At 44.0% G+C, this 16,449-nt stretch overlaps 1 protein-coding gene and 1 long non-coding RNA gene across 9 annotated transcripts in view; one reads left to right on the top strand and one right to left on the bottom strand.

The window, feature by feature from the left end:
- LOC121145912 overlaps window positions 1-5,475 on the bottom strand; it is a 22,910-nt gene extending 17,435 nt beyond the window's left edge. For both annotated transcript variants that reach the window (XR_005882102.1, XR_005882103.1), the window contains exon 1: window positions 5,302-5,475. This is a non-coding gene — a long non-coding RNA (uncharacterized LOC121145912). The remainder of the gene's footprint in view (window positions 1-5,301) is intronic.
- SAMD9L (sterile alpha motif domain containing 9 like) lies at window positions 4,058-16,449 on the top strand. 7 transcript variants are annotated; one of them, XM_040965105.1, is made up of 3 exons: window positions 4,058-4,515; window positions 8,294-8,399; window positions 11,236-16,449. In XM_040965105.1, the coding sequence occupies exon 3, from the start codon at window positions 11,257-11,259 to the stop codon at window positions 16,012-16,014; it is 4,758 nt and encodes a 1,585-aa protein (XP_040821039.1). In that variant the 5' UTR covers window positions 4,058-4,515; window positions 8,294-8,399; window positions 11,236-11,256; the 3' UTR covers window positions 16,015-16,449. The 7 variants fall into 7 exon arrangements, with proteins under 7 accessions (XP_040821039.1, XP_040821037.1, XP_040821036.1 ...); XM_040965103.1 differs by having other exon boundaries at window positions 8,294-8,424; window positions 11,240-16,449; XM_040965102.1 differs by having other exon boundaries at window positions 8,294-8,424.

Genomic DNA, 16,449 nt, shown 5'->3' with positions numbered 1-16,449 from the left:
CCAGAGGCTTTCTGCCTCAGTGAATTTTCAAGGGGTCTAGGAGGGTAGAGCAGGCATGTCCCTTCCAATGTACAGGGTAAGTTATTACATCTGGACCCTCCTCCAAGAATAAAAACACACACGATGCCTAGTGAGCCTCTTTAACTTTTAGAGGCAACACATTCCTCAATTGGGTGGGTTACTCAGATTCATTTACCAAGTGGCCTAAGTATCAGCCAGTTTTGAGGAGGGCACCAGAGCACGCAAAGGCTCTGCAACAGGTCCCGAACACTGTGCAGAGTGCTGTGCTGCTTGTGCCATAGCATCCAGCAGATCCAATGAGACTAGAAGTGTCAGCAATCAACAGAGATGTGGTTCCAAGTCCTCGGCAGCCCCGCCATGGGGGCGGAACACAGTGCAGGCCTCTGGGTGCTGGAGCAAGGCTTTGCCAACCCCCAAAGACAGCTGCTCTCCCTTTGAGAAACTGTTCTTACTAGCTACTGGGCCTAAGCCCAGGCACCAAGCCATATGCCACTAAGTTAGCCATGATGAACTGGGTATTGTCTGGCTTTACAAGCCACCAAAGTCGATGTGCACAGCAACATTCCACCATCAAATAGAAGTAGTTTTCAAATAATCAGCCCCAAAGGCCATAAAGGCACAGGTAAGTTACCTGCACAAGTGATCCAATGGTTCTGCTTCACTTCCTGCTTTCTCTCTAACAGATTTCACCTTCAACTTCACACGGTGGGGTTTAGGCAGAGGGATGTCCCTCAATTGGCCGAGCAAGAAAAGACTTGGGCATGATTTACAAGTGGTCTTGCATAACACATAAGCATCACCCAAAAGCAGGTGACTGAAATACCACATCCCCTCTTTTGAACAATCATGAAGGGGCATGATGAAGGAAAATGTTCCCAGGGGGCAGAACTTTGAGTAGTACACTGGGATATTCAGTGGACTTAGAAGCAAACATGTCCAGAGATATGCAATTATGCCCCATGGGCCTCAGCCAATGGTTTGACTGGAGGGTCAGATACTTGGAAGGAACATAGCTGAAAAATTGATGACAAGCGAGTTTTCAGGCACTAGATAAACCTCTCTGAATGGGCAAAACTTGAAGAGATTTGTGTTCCATATGAATGTTCACCAAAGGGTCACCTCAGCAAAGAAGTTGGTATGAATGAAAGAATTGTCTGACCTGTTCCATGGAGAGCAAGTCTCCTTTTGCCTCAGCCACTCCTGCCACTGCCCAAAGGGTCCACGGATAAAGTGTCCTGGTGACAGGGCAAAGCTTAGGTGTGAATTCAGCAACACACACATCCACTCACCAAAACAGCCCCAGCCATGGCCGCTGCTAAGTCCCCAAGCTGCCATCAGCAGAGACATACCATTTCCCAGTGTGACTGACCAGCTACCTCTTAGGCAGGCTGATTATACTAAACCATTCCAGCCAAGGAAGACACAGAATTTTGTCCCTATTGAAATAAGTAGTTACTTTAAATATGGATTTGCCTTCCCGATATACAATGTAACTGGCCAAATTTCCATCTTCGAATTCTTGGTTTAGTATCACAGTCCTCTACATGGAATTGCTTCTGATCAAGGGTATAGTAGCTCATGAAACTGACGACACCAAACAACTGCCTGTTGACCCTGCTGCAGAAGCACAGCAGGAATTCCCAAGGATGAACACGCCCTTCCTCCCAAGGCTCAGGCCACCTGCAGCTCAAATGCAACTGGATCCACTTCATCCTGTTTCATGTCTAATTTCCTTTTTCTTTGATAAATACAAATAAAATCCCCTTCCCTGAAAAAAAAAAAAAAAAAAAGCAACTGCTTTGACAGAGCAAGAGAGTGGCCTGCTGAAAACCCAGTGACCACAATGACTGAGTGAAGGGATCTTAAAAGGTTGGAGAGAAGTTATCTAGAAGGCTAATGGGCTCCAAATCAGTCTCCAATATATGGCATGTCCCCTCGCAACAATAACCTGTATTCATGGGCCCCCAAATAAAAGGGTAGAAACTGGAGTGGCATTACTCACTATCACCCCTAGTAAAAATTTTGGACATTATTTTTTTTTTCACAATACAGTATTTAAGTTATGAGGATTTCAGGGAGAAGAGTAAACTTCACTTAAGGACTTTGTCCCTTTTCGTGGAAATGTGAGTGCATTTTTGGTGTACATCAGATAGTTGTATCACAGTAAGTGGGATGATGACCTTGCCATTGTCTTTATTTATTTTACTAATTATGTATGGCATACAAGGTTGTTTGTGAATGAGTCCCAAACTGACAAGAGGGAATTGTAATGCTTAAGTTTATGTGTCAAACTGAATGATCCGTAGCCTGACCAGACTCAACACTGTGTTTCTGAATGTGTTTACTGGGATGTTTCTGGGTGAGCTGAACATTTCAGTTGGTGGAGCCAATATAGAGCACTGCCCTCCCCAAGCTGGTTGGGCTTTATCTAGTTGGATGTAGTGGAGGAAGAAGGAAGTTGTATCTTTCCCAACCTTCCTGTCTGAGCTGGGCTTCTCAGCCCACCCTTTGCCTGTCCTCACACCGATGACACCCACATCGTTAGGTTCCCTAAGTCTTGGACTTTCAGACTCCTGACTTTCAGAATCACACCAACAGATTTCCTGGGCGCCTGGTTCACAGACAGAAAATCATGGGACTTTTTGGCTTCCATAACTTCATGAACCAATTTCTCATAATACATGTCTATATATACACACTCATTACACTCATTACAAAATACACATCCTGTGAATTTTGGTTCTTTGGAGAAGTGTAATACACACTTAAAAAGAAAACTTCTATATTATTATTATCATGCTCTCAAAACAAAACAGTGCCTAGTATTTCTCTGTTTCGCTTTCCCATCTACCACGGCTATATTGCCGACATACAGCAGCAGCAGCAAGCATCCATCTTGGACCACATGATGAAAGCCATGTCTCGGGCGGGCGGGACAGAGAACCAAGATGAAACAAGTGAGGAATTCCTGGTCGTGGAGTTCCCATACCAGCCTTGGTTCACCCACTTAGGCTTTTTGAGTGAAGGGGAAAAAGCTTCTCTCTTCACTAAGTGAAGAGTTGTATCACTCAAGCTATTTCACAGTGATCTGCGTAGACCTGGAATCGGTGAAGGCATGGCCTTGGAGCCGGGTTGGACTGAATGATGCTGATAGAGTCCCTGGGGTTGAATCAGGACGGGGTAAGGATGCACTGTGTAACTGCTCCTCCACACACTGAGCCAGTGCTCACCTTCACCCCCCGGGAGGCAGCAGACTACAGGGACCCGACCCTTCTCCCTTCCGGAGTAGTTCTCCTGGGGGGTCTTTGCCAGAGTGATGAAAATATAAGATATAGATTGCTATTACATAGTAAGCTTGAAAATGAACATTTGATGTATTCATGATGAAAAATTATATTTAGATTTATTGAAGTAGAATTTATATTTAAAATTATACACAATGTGTAAATATATCTGGATGAATCTGAATCCATGCAAATACCCAATGCATCCTCAGCAAAACCAAGCTACCAACAATATCTTTTACTTTCAAAGAAAAAAAAATGAATTGTAACTTTCTAAAGAAACTGGAAGGCGTGCTGATTCTTCAAGCAGGAGAACTGGGGGTGCAGTGCATAGCTGTCGCAGGGCAGACGGATGGAAAGGGGAGGAAAAGAAATATGGCTATCACATTAGAACTGTACCTAGGAAATACGTGAACTCTGTTCTTCTTAAATAACAATTTAAAAAAATAGTAACTTGGTTTCTGGAAATTCTGGAGGCAGGAGGTCCAAGGGCAAGATCTGACCAAGACATGTTTCTTCTGAAACATACATCCTTGGCTTCAGTGACTCAGCTGTCTCCACACCTGTGACCCAATCACCTCTCCTTACAAAGCTACTAGTCCAGCGGAGTTAGTTCCCACCCTAGGGAGCACATCGCAACTTAATTACCTCCCTAAAGATGCTACCTCCAAATACAGCCCCATTCTACAGTCTGGAGGCTTGCAGCTCTACCCTAGGAATGAGAAGGAGAAACGAAGACAGTTCCACCCACCATGATCCCACAGTGCTGTCCCTGGTATTTCTACTCACTTTCTACCATAGCTGGCTTTGTTCTTGCAATCTCTAAACTCTTTTGACTTAAAATTTATTTAGTCAATCACTTCTTTTGACTTAAAATCTACCCAGTCAAATCATTTCTTCATGATTTCTGAAATCACGAGGCAGAATTTTGTTTTGGAAGACTTCTACATTCTTTCTACAGACATTTAGTCCGAAGGAAAAGTGAAACTTCAGCACCGCCACTTCCTCATTCTGCAGCCCTCACACGCCCTCCCCAGGAGACAAAACTTGGAGACACCAGAAAACTTTGCCCCTTCGTGGCTTAGTTTTTAATAAGGCTCCTCACAGTCACTCGTCTCTCAGCAATTAGAAGACAAATAAGAAAGCAAAGTTCCAAAGGATTTGCCTCAAGTTTCCGATATAAAAAGAAGAAGGTTTCAGGAAAATTCTGGTAAGTTCTGAATCATTAAATCTTTTTTGTTTGTTTATTTACCTGTGTGCCTGGGAGGGCACATCTACTTTTAAAACTCCAGATGTACTTTTTTTATATAAATAGGTGTTTATACATAAATATAACTTATGAAAATATTAAAGTAACTCTAAACTTGAGTGTATTAAATATATATCAGTTGACCATGCACAAAGAGAACTAATTAGCATAGCAAGGCGGTGCGTGGCTTTCCCTGGTGAGTTGATGGGAAAGAGGATCAAGAAATCGAAAGTCACAGAATGTGATTAAGAACTTGAATTTTTTTTTAACATATTGGTTACTCAATACTATGTCCACTAATTCCATAATGTTATAATTTGTTGCTGATGTTATGTTGGGGCTTTTGATTGATCAGGATGATACTCTACCTTCAGACCAGAGATGGTCTCCCCAAGAAGACATTGAACTTATCTGGACAATAAGCTTGGTATATGCTTGCAATGAAAGAATCTCAACTGAACTTGAATGGTGGCAATGCAGCAAGGTGGAGGAATCCACCATGGGGGGAGGGCTTAGGGAGGGGTTGGGGGAATCCCAGTACCTTTGGAACTGTGTCACATAGTGCAATGTAATTAATAAAAACAAACAAACAAAAAAAGAAACAATACAAAGAGGGTCAGGAATTTCAGAAAATAAAAAAGATTAGAAAGGAACCTGAAACTACATGTAATTAATGTAATTATGCAGAATTCTATCTTTCACAATTTAAATATTACTAAAAAAAAGTTTTCACTTCAAAGACAGTACCTTGCAAAAGCTGTCAGTTCTCCCGCTGGGGTCTCCTGTTCACACCCATCTCATACAGTCATCTCGCCAAACACCGAGGAGCTGTGCCTAGGGAAAACGAAACTAACTTGCTTGTGTCTGGTTTCCATTCATCAGAGCAGCAGAGGGTGTATACAGCGGCGCTAGGCTGAAGCCAGGACTGCCAAGTGGCCGCAGGATCCCTGAGAGCAGAACAACCCCACAGGGCATCAGTACCTTGGGTACTGCTGAGGGCTCCCCGGGATGGGGTGGATACCCGTTCTTGCCCATAAAAGTTCCTCTGATTGGGTCTTTCCTGTTCAATACTGAGAAAAAAAGCAGAAAGTCCCCTTGAGAAAGTCACCTTGCAGCTCCATTGCCAACAGCTAACTCATTAAAAGATTATTTCATTTCAAAAACAGGAAGGCAAGAGTTCTTGGAGCCAGGAGTCATGCCGAGACCTCAGAACTGCTCCACGCCAGTCACAGCCATTTTGATTTTAACTTCCAGCAATATTATGGTCCTTCAGAAAGCCATGGAAACTAAAAGAATGTACATTTATTTTAGTGCAGAAAGAATTGAAATCCCACATATGGAGTCTTCATAATGCACATTTATTTATTATTTATATTTTCTATATTATTTATACGTTCATATATTTTATATTTCTATATTATAGATTTATTTATTTATTTGTTTGTATTCTTTTCCGTGATCCAGTTTTATGGGTATAGGGATTCCCCCCTCCCACTCTCCCACACTGCTCCCCAGGGTATAATTTTTACAACAGTATAGTCCTTTAGCAGTAGTCACAGCCCATCACTCAGCTGTTTAAGTGTGTCATGGCTTTGCAGGTATAGGCAATGGTAGATCTAGTATCCTATTATCAAGGTATATTTAACAGTTTCATTGGAGTCCTCCTTTTACTCTGGAGTAGATGTGATACTGCACTGTATCTTCACTCCCTGGGTATGCTCTGGGGAGTTTCCATGACACAGTTCATCTATAAGAATATATATGTATATACATGTTTATACTTACATGTCAATCATTTGGAAAACTTTTGCTGAGATGCCATTATGTACTACATACTATAAGGTTTTAAACAAAACTGTATAGAATCCTTGTCCTCATGAAGTGCGCGTAACAGTGGGTGGGAAGAAGGAACAAGATAAACACGCAGCTATAGAGACCGAGTCTGCAGCAGATCAAAAAGTGGGAAAGAAGCTGGAGTTGTGGCATAACAAGTTCGGCTGCCACCTCCAGTGCCAGCATGCCACATGAGTACAGGTATCCAGTTCTGGCTATTTCACTTCTCTAACCTAGGTCCCTGTTAATGAGCCTCGGAAAGAAATCAAAGACGGCCTTGGTACTTGGGCATCTGCACCCATGTGGGAGACCCAGAAGAGGGCTCCTAGCTTTGTCCTGGTACACCCCAGTGTGCTGCAGCATCTGAGGAGTGAGCCACCCACCCCCTTTCAAATCAATAATTTTTTTTTTCTTGGAGAATACAAAGCCCAGCCTGGGGTAAGCATGTGGGGTGGAGCGATATTTTCTGCAGGCTGTTTGGGTGGTGCCTAGGAGGGAGGTGACACTTGATAAAAGCCTCGTGGAGGTCAAGGAGTGAGCCCTGCAGGGATCCAGGAAGAGGAAGTTGGAGAGGTGGCCAGTCCCCAGCAAGTGCCACCTGCCTCAAGGCACAGCCAGGGGGGTCGGGAGGTGCACCTGAAAGTGAAGTGTAACGCTAGACGGGTAACAGCCTGTCAGGTCATGTGGAACCTTGTGGTTCGCAATGAGTAGTTCAGCATTCACACAAACTCAGGTGGAGAGCCGCTGGGAGCCCCGAACAGCATCACGAGGTGATGTAATCGGCTGGGTGACTTTATCTGCAGCTGTGCAGTGTCCCTAACGAGATGAAGAGCAGCGAGAGGGAAAGTTGGGAGGGAGCTATTTCTGTCTGCCCCTCACGTCACTGGGAGAAAGACAATGGGTACTTGGGGAGTCTCGGCAGACGGCCCGTGGATTGCAGAGCATCGGAAGGGAGAAAGAGAATGTGACGTTTCCCTGAGGGGGTTTAAGTATAGGAAAAGCCGGCCTCCAGGGGAGAGGCGTTCCTTTTGTGACTTTTGTAAGTTTTCTAAAGGTTTGGAAGTTTTCTTAGCAGAAAGTGAGGAAAATCAATTCTACAGTTTTAAAGCAATGGTTCGAATCAGCTGCATTTTCGTTTCTTTGATGTAGTAGATTCTCAGTAATAAACACTGAAGCCAATGGAACTCAAAGCCAATCTGTTCTGCCCACACCTTTACTTCCTCTTAGGTTACTGACAGGATAGGATTATTGCAATATCTCAAGAAAATGCAACTGTGTCCACATCAAAGAGCCTTGTGAAGACATATTTCAAGTTCCTAATACACACACACACACACACACACACACACACACACACACACAAGAAGTGATCAGAAAGGCCCTGGTAAATTTATAACCATTGAAACCTTGTCTTTCTTAAAAATCTATCTTTCAAAATGAATTCCGAAAGTGAGTATAAAAATGAAAATGAAAATGCTTTCACGCATGTGTAAGCAGCAGTCTGGATATGATTCTTACAGGAACAAGAGAAGCACTGTTTTCATCTACGTGGCTGGCATGTCACTATCATCGGCTGACTGCTGAGAGCTGGAGGAGCAGCTTTGCAGCCGGCATAGGGAGAGTGCAGAGCGCCTTTTAGGGAGGTATCTTGGCAGGTGAGCTTAGATGGCGAAGGTAAATAGAGACTAGAGGGTCAGGAATCCAAGCAGCTGGCACAAGTGGGAAATCACAGCTAGCAATAGCTCTGCCAAACTCCGGTACAGACTTGAGTACGACTGGCCAAGTTTATGGCTTGTTAAAGAGGGAACATTCTTCCTGGCACAGAGGAGCTATGAGGAAATACATTGTTGTAGTGTGTGTTTCAGGAAAAAAAAAACTAATTTGCTTTGTGGTTTCTGTTTCACAGAGCCTCGGGGTGGGGCCCTGCCAGGCTCCAGCGTGGGACCAGGCGTCCTCCCCTGGAGACAGGGAGACCTGCACTGTAACTGACGCCCAGACCCCCAGCCTTGGCGGTGAGCAGCAGGGCGCGCTTTGCAGGTGCCACTTCCACCCTTCCTGCTTCTCCTCCACAGGGAGAAATGGGAAGCCTTTTGGGGGAATCATGAAATGCACTCTGGGTACAGACTGCTCCTGGAGCAGAAGACGGGATTCGATCGAGAGGTCCCCCACTACAACCACAGAAGTGGCACCTTTCCCCATGCTGAGTGCACAGAGGCTCCTAGCTCACTTAAACATAAACATAGATGCAAACAAACATAAACACACAACAGCCATCAAGACCACACTGGTCCAGGCCCAAATTTCCCCAGCTCTGAATGAAGAGTAACTGAGAGGAGATGGAATTTAATCATGACCCTATTTTCCCCATACAACTTCTCCCTCTTTGTAGGCCTGAGGTAGTTTCTTGCTCAAGAAAATATGCCTCTAGCCCAGTGCGTGATTCAAGACATGGACAAGGCTGAGACATTGTATCAAAATCTAAATTGTTTTCATTTTGAGTGAAATCCACAGCTCCAGCCAAATGCAGATTATATGGATCAGACACGATCCTCTTAGAGTAGGGAGAATGCGGAAGTCATGTGCAAGTATCAGCAACAGGGGAGTGGCTTCCAGTCCATAGGTCTCTATTCAGCCAGCATCAGGCGGAGGCAACTGGGAAGACATTTCCATGATGTACAGGTGCCTGCAGATTTCAACAAAGACTTGGCAAAGTCTTCCTGTCTGCCAAGGGTAGTTCTCTGGGTTCACTCTTGACAAAACGCCAACAGTGAAGGGGAAAGGGAAGAAGTTGTCCCCTTGTGAGCTGACACAAAATCAAGCCCGCCACCATCTCCCACTAAGCACATATGCACGTGTGTCTGGGCACCTAGCGGCCCGTAAATGGACAATCCTCTAATACATTGCTACTAGTAGAGTTTGGGATGTATTAGAACTCCTGTCATCACCAAAGCAGCAGAGAAATATCTACAGCCTTCCAGTAAAACCTCTAGTGTGCTTCCGAAGAGAAGGCTGTGGCTGGGGGATCGCCTCACTCCTGTGCAGAGCAAGGGAGGAGCATCATCAGGGGAGGGGACCGAGGCTTCAGGCAGGGCTGGAGACAGAAGACAGCAGAGGCCAGTGCTGAAGCATGGGGTCCCAGCCCAAGGAGGACCTGGGGTGGATCAAGCAACTTTGTAGCGCCAATCCTGAGAAGTAGTTTATGTATGAGAGTACCCCAAAGGCTCATAGAGTAGGACTGAAAGATAAACTAACTTTATTACAAATAATAAAGCTTGAAGAGCCAGTGCTGTGGTGCAGGGAGCTGGGTTGTGATGCTGTCTGTGATGTCGGTACCCCATGCCAGCCAGTTCCAGTCCCAGTTGCTCTGCATCCAACCCAGCTCCTGCTAATGTACCCAGGCAGGCAGCACAAGACGGGCCAAGGGGGGTCCAGATGCAATTCTGGGTTCCTGACTCAGCTCTGGATCAACCCTGACCAGCACATGGGAGTGAGTGAAGAGATGGAAGATAGCTTTCTTTCTCTCTGTCTGCATTTCAAAGTAAATAAATGTCTTTAAAAAAAAAACCTTGAAATTCATACATAGGTAGGGGGTCTTCAAGAAGTTCATAGAAAAATAGGTACTGTGAAAAAAAAAACTATGAGCTAGATTTAATTTTTTCTATCAAAATAAACATCTTTTTTATTTTAAAGATGTTTATTTATTTTTATTGGAACGTCAGATATTCCAAGAGGAGGAGAGACAGAGAGGAAGATCTTCCATCTGATGATTCACTCCCCAAGTGAGCGCAACAGCTGAAGCTGAGCTGATCCAAAGCCAGGAGCCAGGAGCCTCTCCCAGGTCTCCCAAGTGGTGCAGAGTCTCAAGGCTTTAGGCTATCCTTGACTGCTTTCCTAGGCCACAACAGGGAGATGGATGGGAAGCAGGGCTGCCAGAATTAGAACCAGCGACCATATGGGATCCCGGGATGTGCAAGGCGAGGACTTAAGCCACTAGGCTACCATGCCAGGCCCTAAACATCTTTATTTTTTAAAGCACACATACTTTACCTTTTATTTGCTTGTTTTCATTTTTACTTGAAAGGCAAAGGGACAATGAGAGGCAGACTGAGATGGAGAGACACAGAGCTTTCTTCTGCTGGTTTGTTCCCCCTATGCCTACAATAGCTGGGGTTGAGTCAGGCTTAAACCAGAAGCCTGGAACACCACCTGGGTCTCCCCTGTGGATGATAAGGACTGAAGTGCCTGAGTCATCACTGGCTGTCTTCCAGGTGTGCACTGGCAGAACAGTGATATCAAATGCAGAGCCAAGACTAGAATCCAGTGACTCAGTCGCTGCCCTAACTGGTAGTTTAACTACTACCCAGACTTATCTTTCTATTTATATATTTATATTTATATATATATATATATTTTTATTGACAAGGCAGAAATTCAGAGAGAAGGAGACACAGAGATAAAAGTCTCCCATCCACCGGTTCACTCCCCAAGTGGCTGTAATGGCCAGAACTGGTCTGAAGCCAGAAGCTTTTTCTGGGTTTCCCATGTGGGTACAGGGTCCCAAGGCTTTTTGTCATCTTCTACTGCATTCCCAGGTCACAAGCAGGGAGCTGGAAGGGAAGTAGAGCAGCCAGGATATGAATTAGTGCCTGTATGGGATCCTGGAGGATGCAAAGCAAGGATTTAGCCACTAGGCTATCATGCCAGGCCCCCAAACATATCTTTAATCCCACTTTATCCAAAGCTTTTTAAAGTTGTCTTTTATAATGTTTACATGAAATTATATATGTAACTGAGTTTATAATTCCAATGATAAACTATGAAACTGAAATATTTCTTACTTTTTCCAAGCAAGAAAGGTGGAGCTTCAATATGAATAAACAAACAACCTTACCGGAAATGCTCCAAGAGTGGACAACAGAGCATGTGAAAAAATGGGTAATTGAAGACCTTAAGATTGATGAGAAGTATGGAGAAATTTTGGTCAAGGAAGAAGTGACAGGTATGGTGCTAGAGCAATTAACTGAGAAAGATCTGAGGGAGATGGGGTTACCACGGGGCCCAGCACTTCTCATAAGGCGTATGTATAACAAACTGCACAACAGCACCCCTGAAGGAGACACACAGGGCTCTGAAAACTCAGATCACACCAGATCCTCCAAGAAAGAACAGCAAAAAAACCCAAGACAGAAACATGAGGAAGAGGAAGCACTCACACCTTCCAGTAGTGATCATGTCCTCCGGGAGAACAGAGGGCCCGAAGAGCAAGAATCAGTTCTTACAAAAGAAAAAACACCGAATGAAGTAGCCAGCGCTAAGGACAAGAAAAAGAACACACAGCAAGCAGAACAGTTGACTTGTATGCCCTATCCCTTCGATCAGTTCCACGCCAGCCATCGTTACATAGAACGTCACTGCCTACAGCCTGAAACGGGACCACTCAATCTCATCGACCCAATACACGAGTTCAAGGCTCTCACAAACACAGAAACAGCCACAGAAGAAGACGTTAAAATGAAATTTAGCAATGAGGTTTTCCGTTTTGCATCAGCTTGTATGAATTCACGCACCAACGGAACTATTCATTTTGGGGTCAAGGACAATCCCCACGGAGAAATTGTTGGTGTGAACATCAGCAGTAAGGATGCCCTCATTGATCACTTCAATCTCATGATCAAAAAGTATTTTGAAGAAAATGAGGTCACAATAGCCAAGAAGTGTATTCGGGAGCCAAGGTTCGTGGAAGTCTTGTTGCAGAACAACATGCCATCCGACAGGGTTGTCATTGAAGTTGACATTATTCCAAAACACTCTGTATGCAAAAAGAGGTATTTCTACGTTAAAATGCAGAGTTGTAAAAACAAAGTGTGGAAGCAGAACCAAGAATGTTCACTGTTCATCAGAGAAGGGGCTAGCTCCAGGGATATTCTCGCCAATGGCAGGCAGCGAGATGTTGACTTCAAAGCCTTTACACAAAACTTAGAGGCACTAGTAGCATCTAGAAAAGAGGCCGAAGAAAAATACACTGCAGAATCAACGAAGAAAGAGAAGGAAGGACTAAAGCTGGTGAAACTTCTCGTGGGCAGCAGAGACTCGCTGGATAACTCATACTACAAATGGTACATTCTTGTAACAAACAAATGCCACCCGCACCAAATAAAGCACTTAGATTTTCTAAAGGAAATCAAGCTGTTTTCTGTGTTGGAGTTTGATCCTGAATCCCGGATCAACGGAGTGGCCAAAGCGTACAACGAAAGCCGGGTAGCCAACCTTCACTTTCCAGCCCAGTATGAAGATAAGACAAGCAGCTTGGCAGAGAAGATCTCCACCTTGAATCTTTTTCAGCAGCCCAGCTGGATCTTCTGTAATGGCAGGTCAGGCCTGAACAGTGAGGCTTGCAAGCCTCTCGAGCCACATTTGTGGCAGAGAGAAAGAGCTTCTGAAGTCAGGAAGCTGGTTTTATTCCTCACAGATGAAAATGTCATGGAAAGAGGAAGATTTCTGGTGGTGTTTCTGCTACTTTCTTCAGTAGAAAGTCCACTAGATCCCCTAATCGAAACTTTCTGCGCTTTCTACCAAGCTCTCAAAGGAGTGGAAAACATGCTGTGCATCTGTGTGAACTCCAAGATTTATCAACAGTGGGAAACTCTTCTACAGGCCAGACTGACCATTGCAGATGAATTATCCAACCACAGCATTTCCACTTTAAACCTAGAGCTGGTGAGCAATACAATCCTTAAACTGAAATCGGTGACCCGGTCGTCAAGAAGGTTTTTGCCTTCTTACGGGTCTACCTCAGTCATCCTAGAGAAAAAAAATGAAGACATGTTGACTGCTTTGGAAATCCTCTGCGAAAATGAATGCAGCGACACAGACATAGAGAAGAATGAGTCCAAATTCTTAGAATTTAAGCAATCCAAAGAAGAACACTTCTATCGAGGCGGCAAAGTGTCCTGGTGGAACTTTTATTTTTCTTCTGAAAGTTATTCTTCTGCTTTTGTGAAAAGAGACAGATATGAAGACCTTAAGAATTTAATACAGAACTGGGCAGAGTCTCCAAAGCCAGCATTTGCAAAAATCATCAATCTTTATCACCACCCAGGCTGTGGAGGTACCACTTTGGCTATGAATGTTCTCTGGGACCTAAAGAAAAACTTCAGATGTGCTGTGCTCAAAAACAAAGCGACTGATTTTGGAGAAATTGGGGAACAAGTGGCCAATCTGATCACCTACAAAGCAAGCAGCCATCAGGAGTACATACCCGTGCTCCTCCTGGTGGATGACTTTGAGGAGCAGGAAAATGTCTACGTTCTGCAGAACGCCATCAATTGCATTTTAACAGAGAAGGACTTGCGGTATGAGAAGACATTGGTTATCATCTTAAACTGTATGAGATCCCAGGACCCAGACAAAAGTGCCAAATTAACAGGCAGCGTCGCACTGAATTACCAACTGTCTCCCAAGGAAAAAAAAGCCTTTGAGGCCAAACTGGAGGAAATTGAAAAAAAGTACAAAGACTGTAAAAACTTTTATTCCTTTATGATCATGAAAGAAAATTTTGATGAAACGTACATTAAAAATGTAGTCAGAAACATCCTAAAGGGACAGAACCTCGACAGCAAGGAAGCCCGGCTCATTTCCTTCCTGGCTCTCCTCAACACGTACGTAACTGATTCCACAATTTCAGTGTCACAGTGTGAACTGTATCTAGGGATCAGTTACACAAGCACGCCCTGGAAAGAAGAAAGCCTGGAGGATGCGATGGGCACATACTCTACCCTTCTAATAACCACAGAAGTCTCAGAATATGGGAGGTACACTGGTGTGCGTATCATCCACCCACTCATTGCTATTTGCTGCCTTGAAGAACTGGAGGAAAAACACCAGTGGAATAAACATCACATTACATTGAAGCTGTTAGATGTAGACTTGTTCTATGAGTCTGGTATAGGAAGAGACAAATTTCAACATGATGTGCAGACTCTGCTGCTGACCAGACAGCGCAAGGAGTATGGAGATGTAACTGACACTTTGTTTTCCCCATTAATTGAACAATTACAGAATAAAGAAATTGAAGAGGTCTTGATTGCAGGAAGTCGCCGATTCCCACAGAATGCGTTCATCTGTCAGGCTTTAGCAAGATATTTCTACATTAAAGAGAAGAACTTTGATGCTGCACTGAAATGGGCAAATTTGGCCAAAAGAAGAGCACCTAACAATTCCTACATCTCAGACACCCTTGGTCAGGTCTACAAAAGCAAAATTAAGTGGTGGGTGGATGGAAACAAACGCTGTAAGCACATCACCGTGCAAGACTTAACACATTTACTAAGCACTGCCGAAAAAGCCTCGGCGGCTTTCAAAGAATCCCAAAAGCAAACAGACAGTAAAACCTGTGAAACCGAGGCCTGGTCCGCACAAAGGTCTCAGCGGAAATATGACATGTATAACACCGCTGGATTTCTCGGGGAGATAGAAGTCGGGCTCTATTCCATCCAGGTTCTTCAGCTCACTCCTCTCTTCCACAAGGATGATGAACTGTCTCTCACACGTATGGTGAAGTTTTTATCGGGGAAGGAGGGCATTTCTTCTGATCCAAAAAATGAATACTCCTTGGCCCTTGGAAATTTCACATCTTACCTACAATGCCTACAGCCAAATTTGAAAGAATGCTTTGACTTTTTTGTTGATTACATGGTTCTTCTGAAAACGAGGAATGCCCAGAAAGAAATGGCAGAAATATTGGTAAGCAAGAAAGTTAGCCATTGTTACAAGAAATATACAGAACTTTTCTGCCATCTGGATTCAAACCCATCACAAAGCAGAGACAGTTTGTTGCTTCTGGAGGAGAGATGCAGGAAAAAACTAGAAGCTTGGAGAGCTGATAGGTTTTCTGGACTCCTGGAATATCTCAGCCCCAACCACAAAGAGGCCTCAACCACCATGGAAGATATAGTGAATACATATACCATCCTGTTGAAGCAAAACCCCAAAAAACGACTAATAAAGGAGAAACTCAATTTCATTCTGGCCAACATTATTCTCAACTGTGTGAAACCCAACTCCAAGCTCACTCTACCTCTGAACACACTTAAAAAACAGCTCCGAGAGGTGTTGCAGCTCGTAGGTCCCAGTTACCAATACCCAGATCCTTACTTCTTGGCTTGCCTCCTGTTTTGGCCAGAAAATCAAGAGTTGGATGAAGACTCCAAACAAATGGAAAAGTACGTTTCCTTCTTAAACAGGTCCTTCCGGGGGCAGTACAAGCGCATGTGCAGATCCAAGCAACCCAGCACCCTCTTCTTCCTGGGCAAGAATAAGGGGCTCGACTGCCTGGTTCACAAAGCCGAGATAGAGAAGCACTTCAGTAAGGAGAAAGACACCAACTCCCTCTGGCAGAGTGGGGACGTGTGGAAGAAAAGAGAGGTCAAGGATCTCTTGCATCGTCTCACCGGGCAGGCCGAGGGCAAGCTCATCTCCATTGAGTTCGGAACAGAGGACAAAATCAAGATTCCGGTGACATCTGTGTATTCAGGGCCACTCCGAAGCGGCAGGAACATTGAAAGAGTGTCCTTCTATCTGGGCTTTTCCATTGAAGGCCCCCTGGCCTACGATACAGAGGTAATTTAAGGGGAACCAGTGGTTCACAGGTTTATTCACATAGCTCTCTGCTTGCATTCCCTATCTCCATTTCCATGTTATGTTATCTCTGTAAGTTTGGCTTATCTCTGTCTTTTGCTTTAGCCTCCCAAAACAATTTACACATGGTTTTTGTTTTGCTTTGTTTTGTTTTTTTAAGAGAAGGGAATGTATCTACACACAGGGCTTGGCACTTGGTAAAGTCAATCATTTTACATTTTAAATATGCATTTTTCAGGCTCTTTTACTATAGGAAGTCTATAAGCATATCTATAAGAAGTATCAATTATTATCTGCTGGTAAGCTCCTTATTGGTCATAGGTCAATAAAAATCTGTTCTAAATTTATTTGGCTTCTGTGGGTTTTATGTTTTGTTTCTTCATTGAGACAGTACACATTAAAATAAAATAAATGTGAAGGAGAAAG

Source organism: Ochotona curzoniae, unplaced genomic scaffold (genome assembly GCF_017591425.1).
Source record: "Ochotona curzoniae isolate NIBS_2020 unplaced genomic scaffold, NIBS_Ocur_1.0 scaffold_3835, whole genome shotgun sequence".
In the NCBI taxonomy this organism is placed as follows: Eukaryota; Metazoa; Chordata; class Mammalia; order Lagomorpha; family Ochotonidae; genus Ochotona; species Ochotona curzoniae.
Note: the sequence above shows the minus strand (reverse complement) of the source record. Positions and strands in the feature narration are given on the sequence as shown.

What these genes read in the sequence shown, in the direction of transcription:
- SAMD9L (XM_040965100.1), top strand. Translation starts at nt 11,257, where the DNA reads ATGAATAAACAAACAACCTTACCGGAAATGCTCCAAGAGTGGACAACA.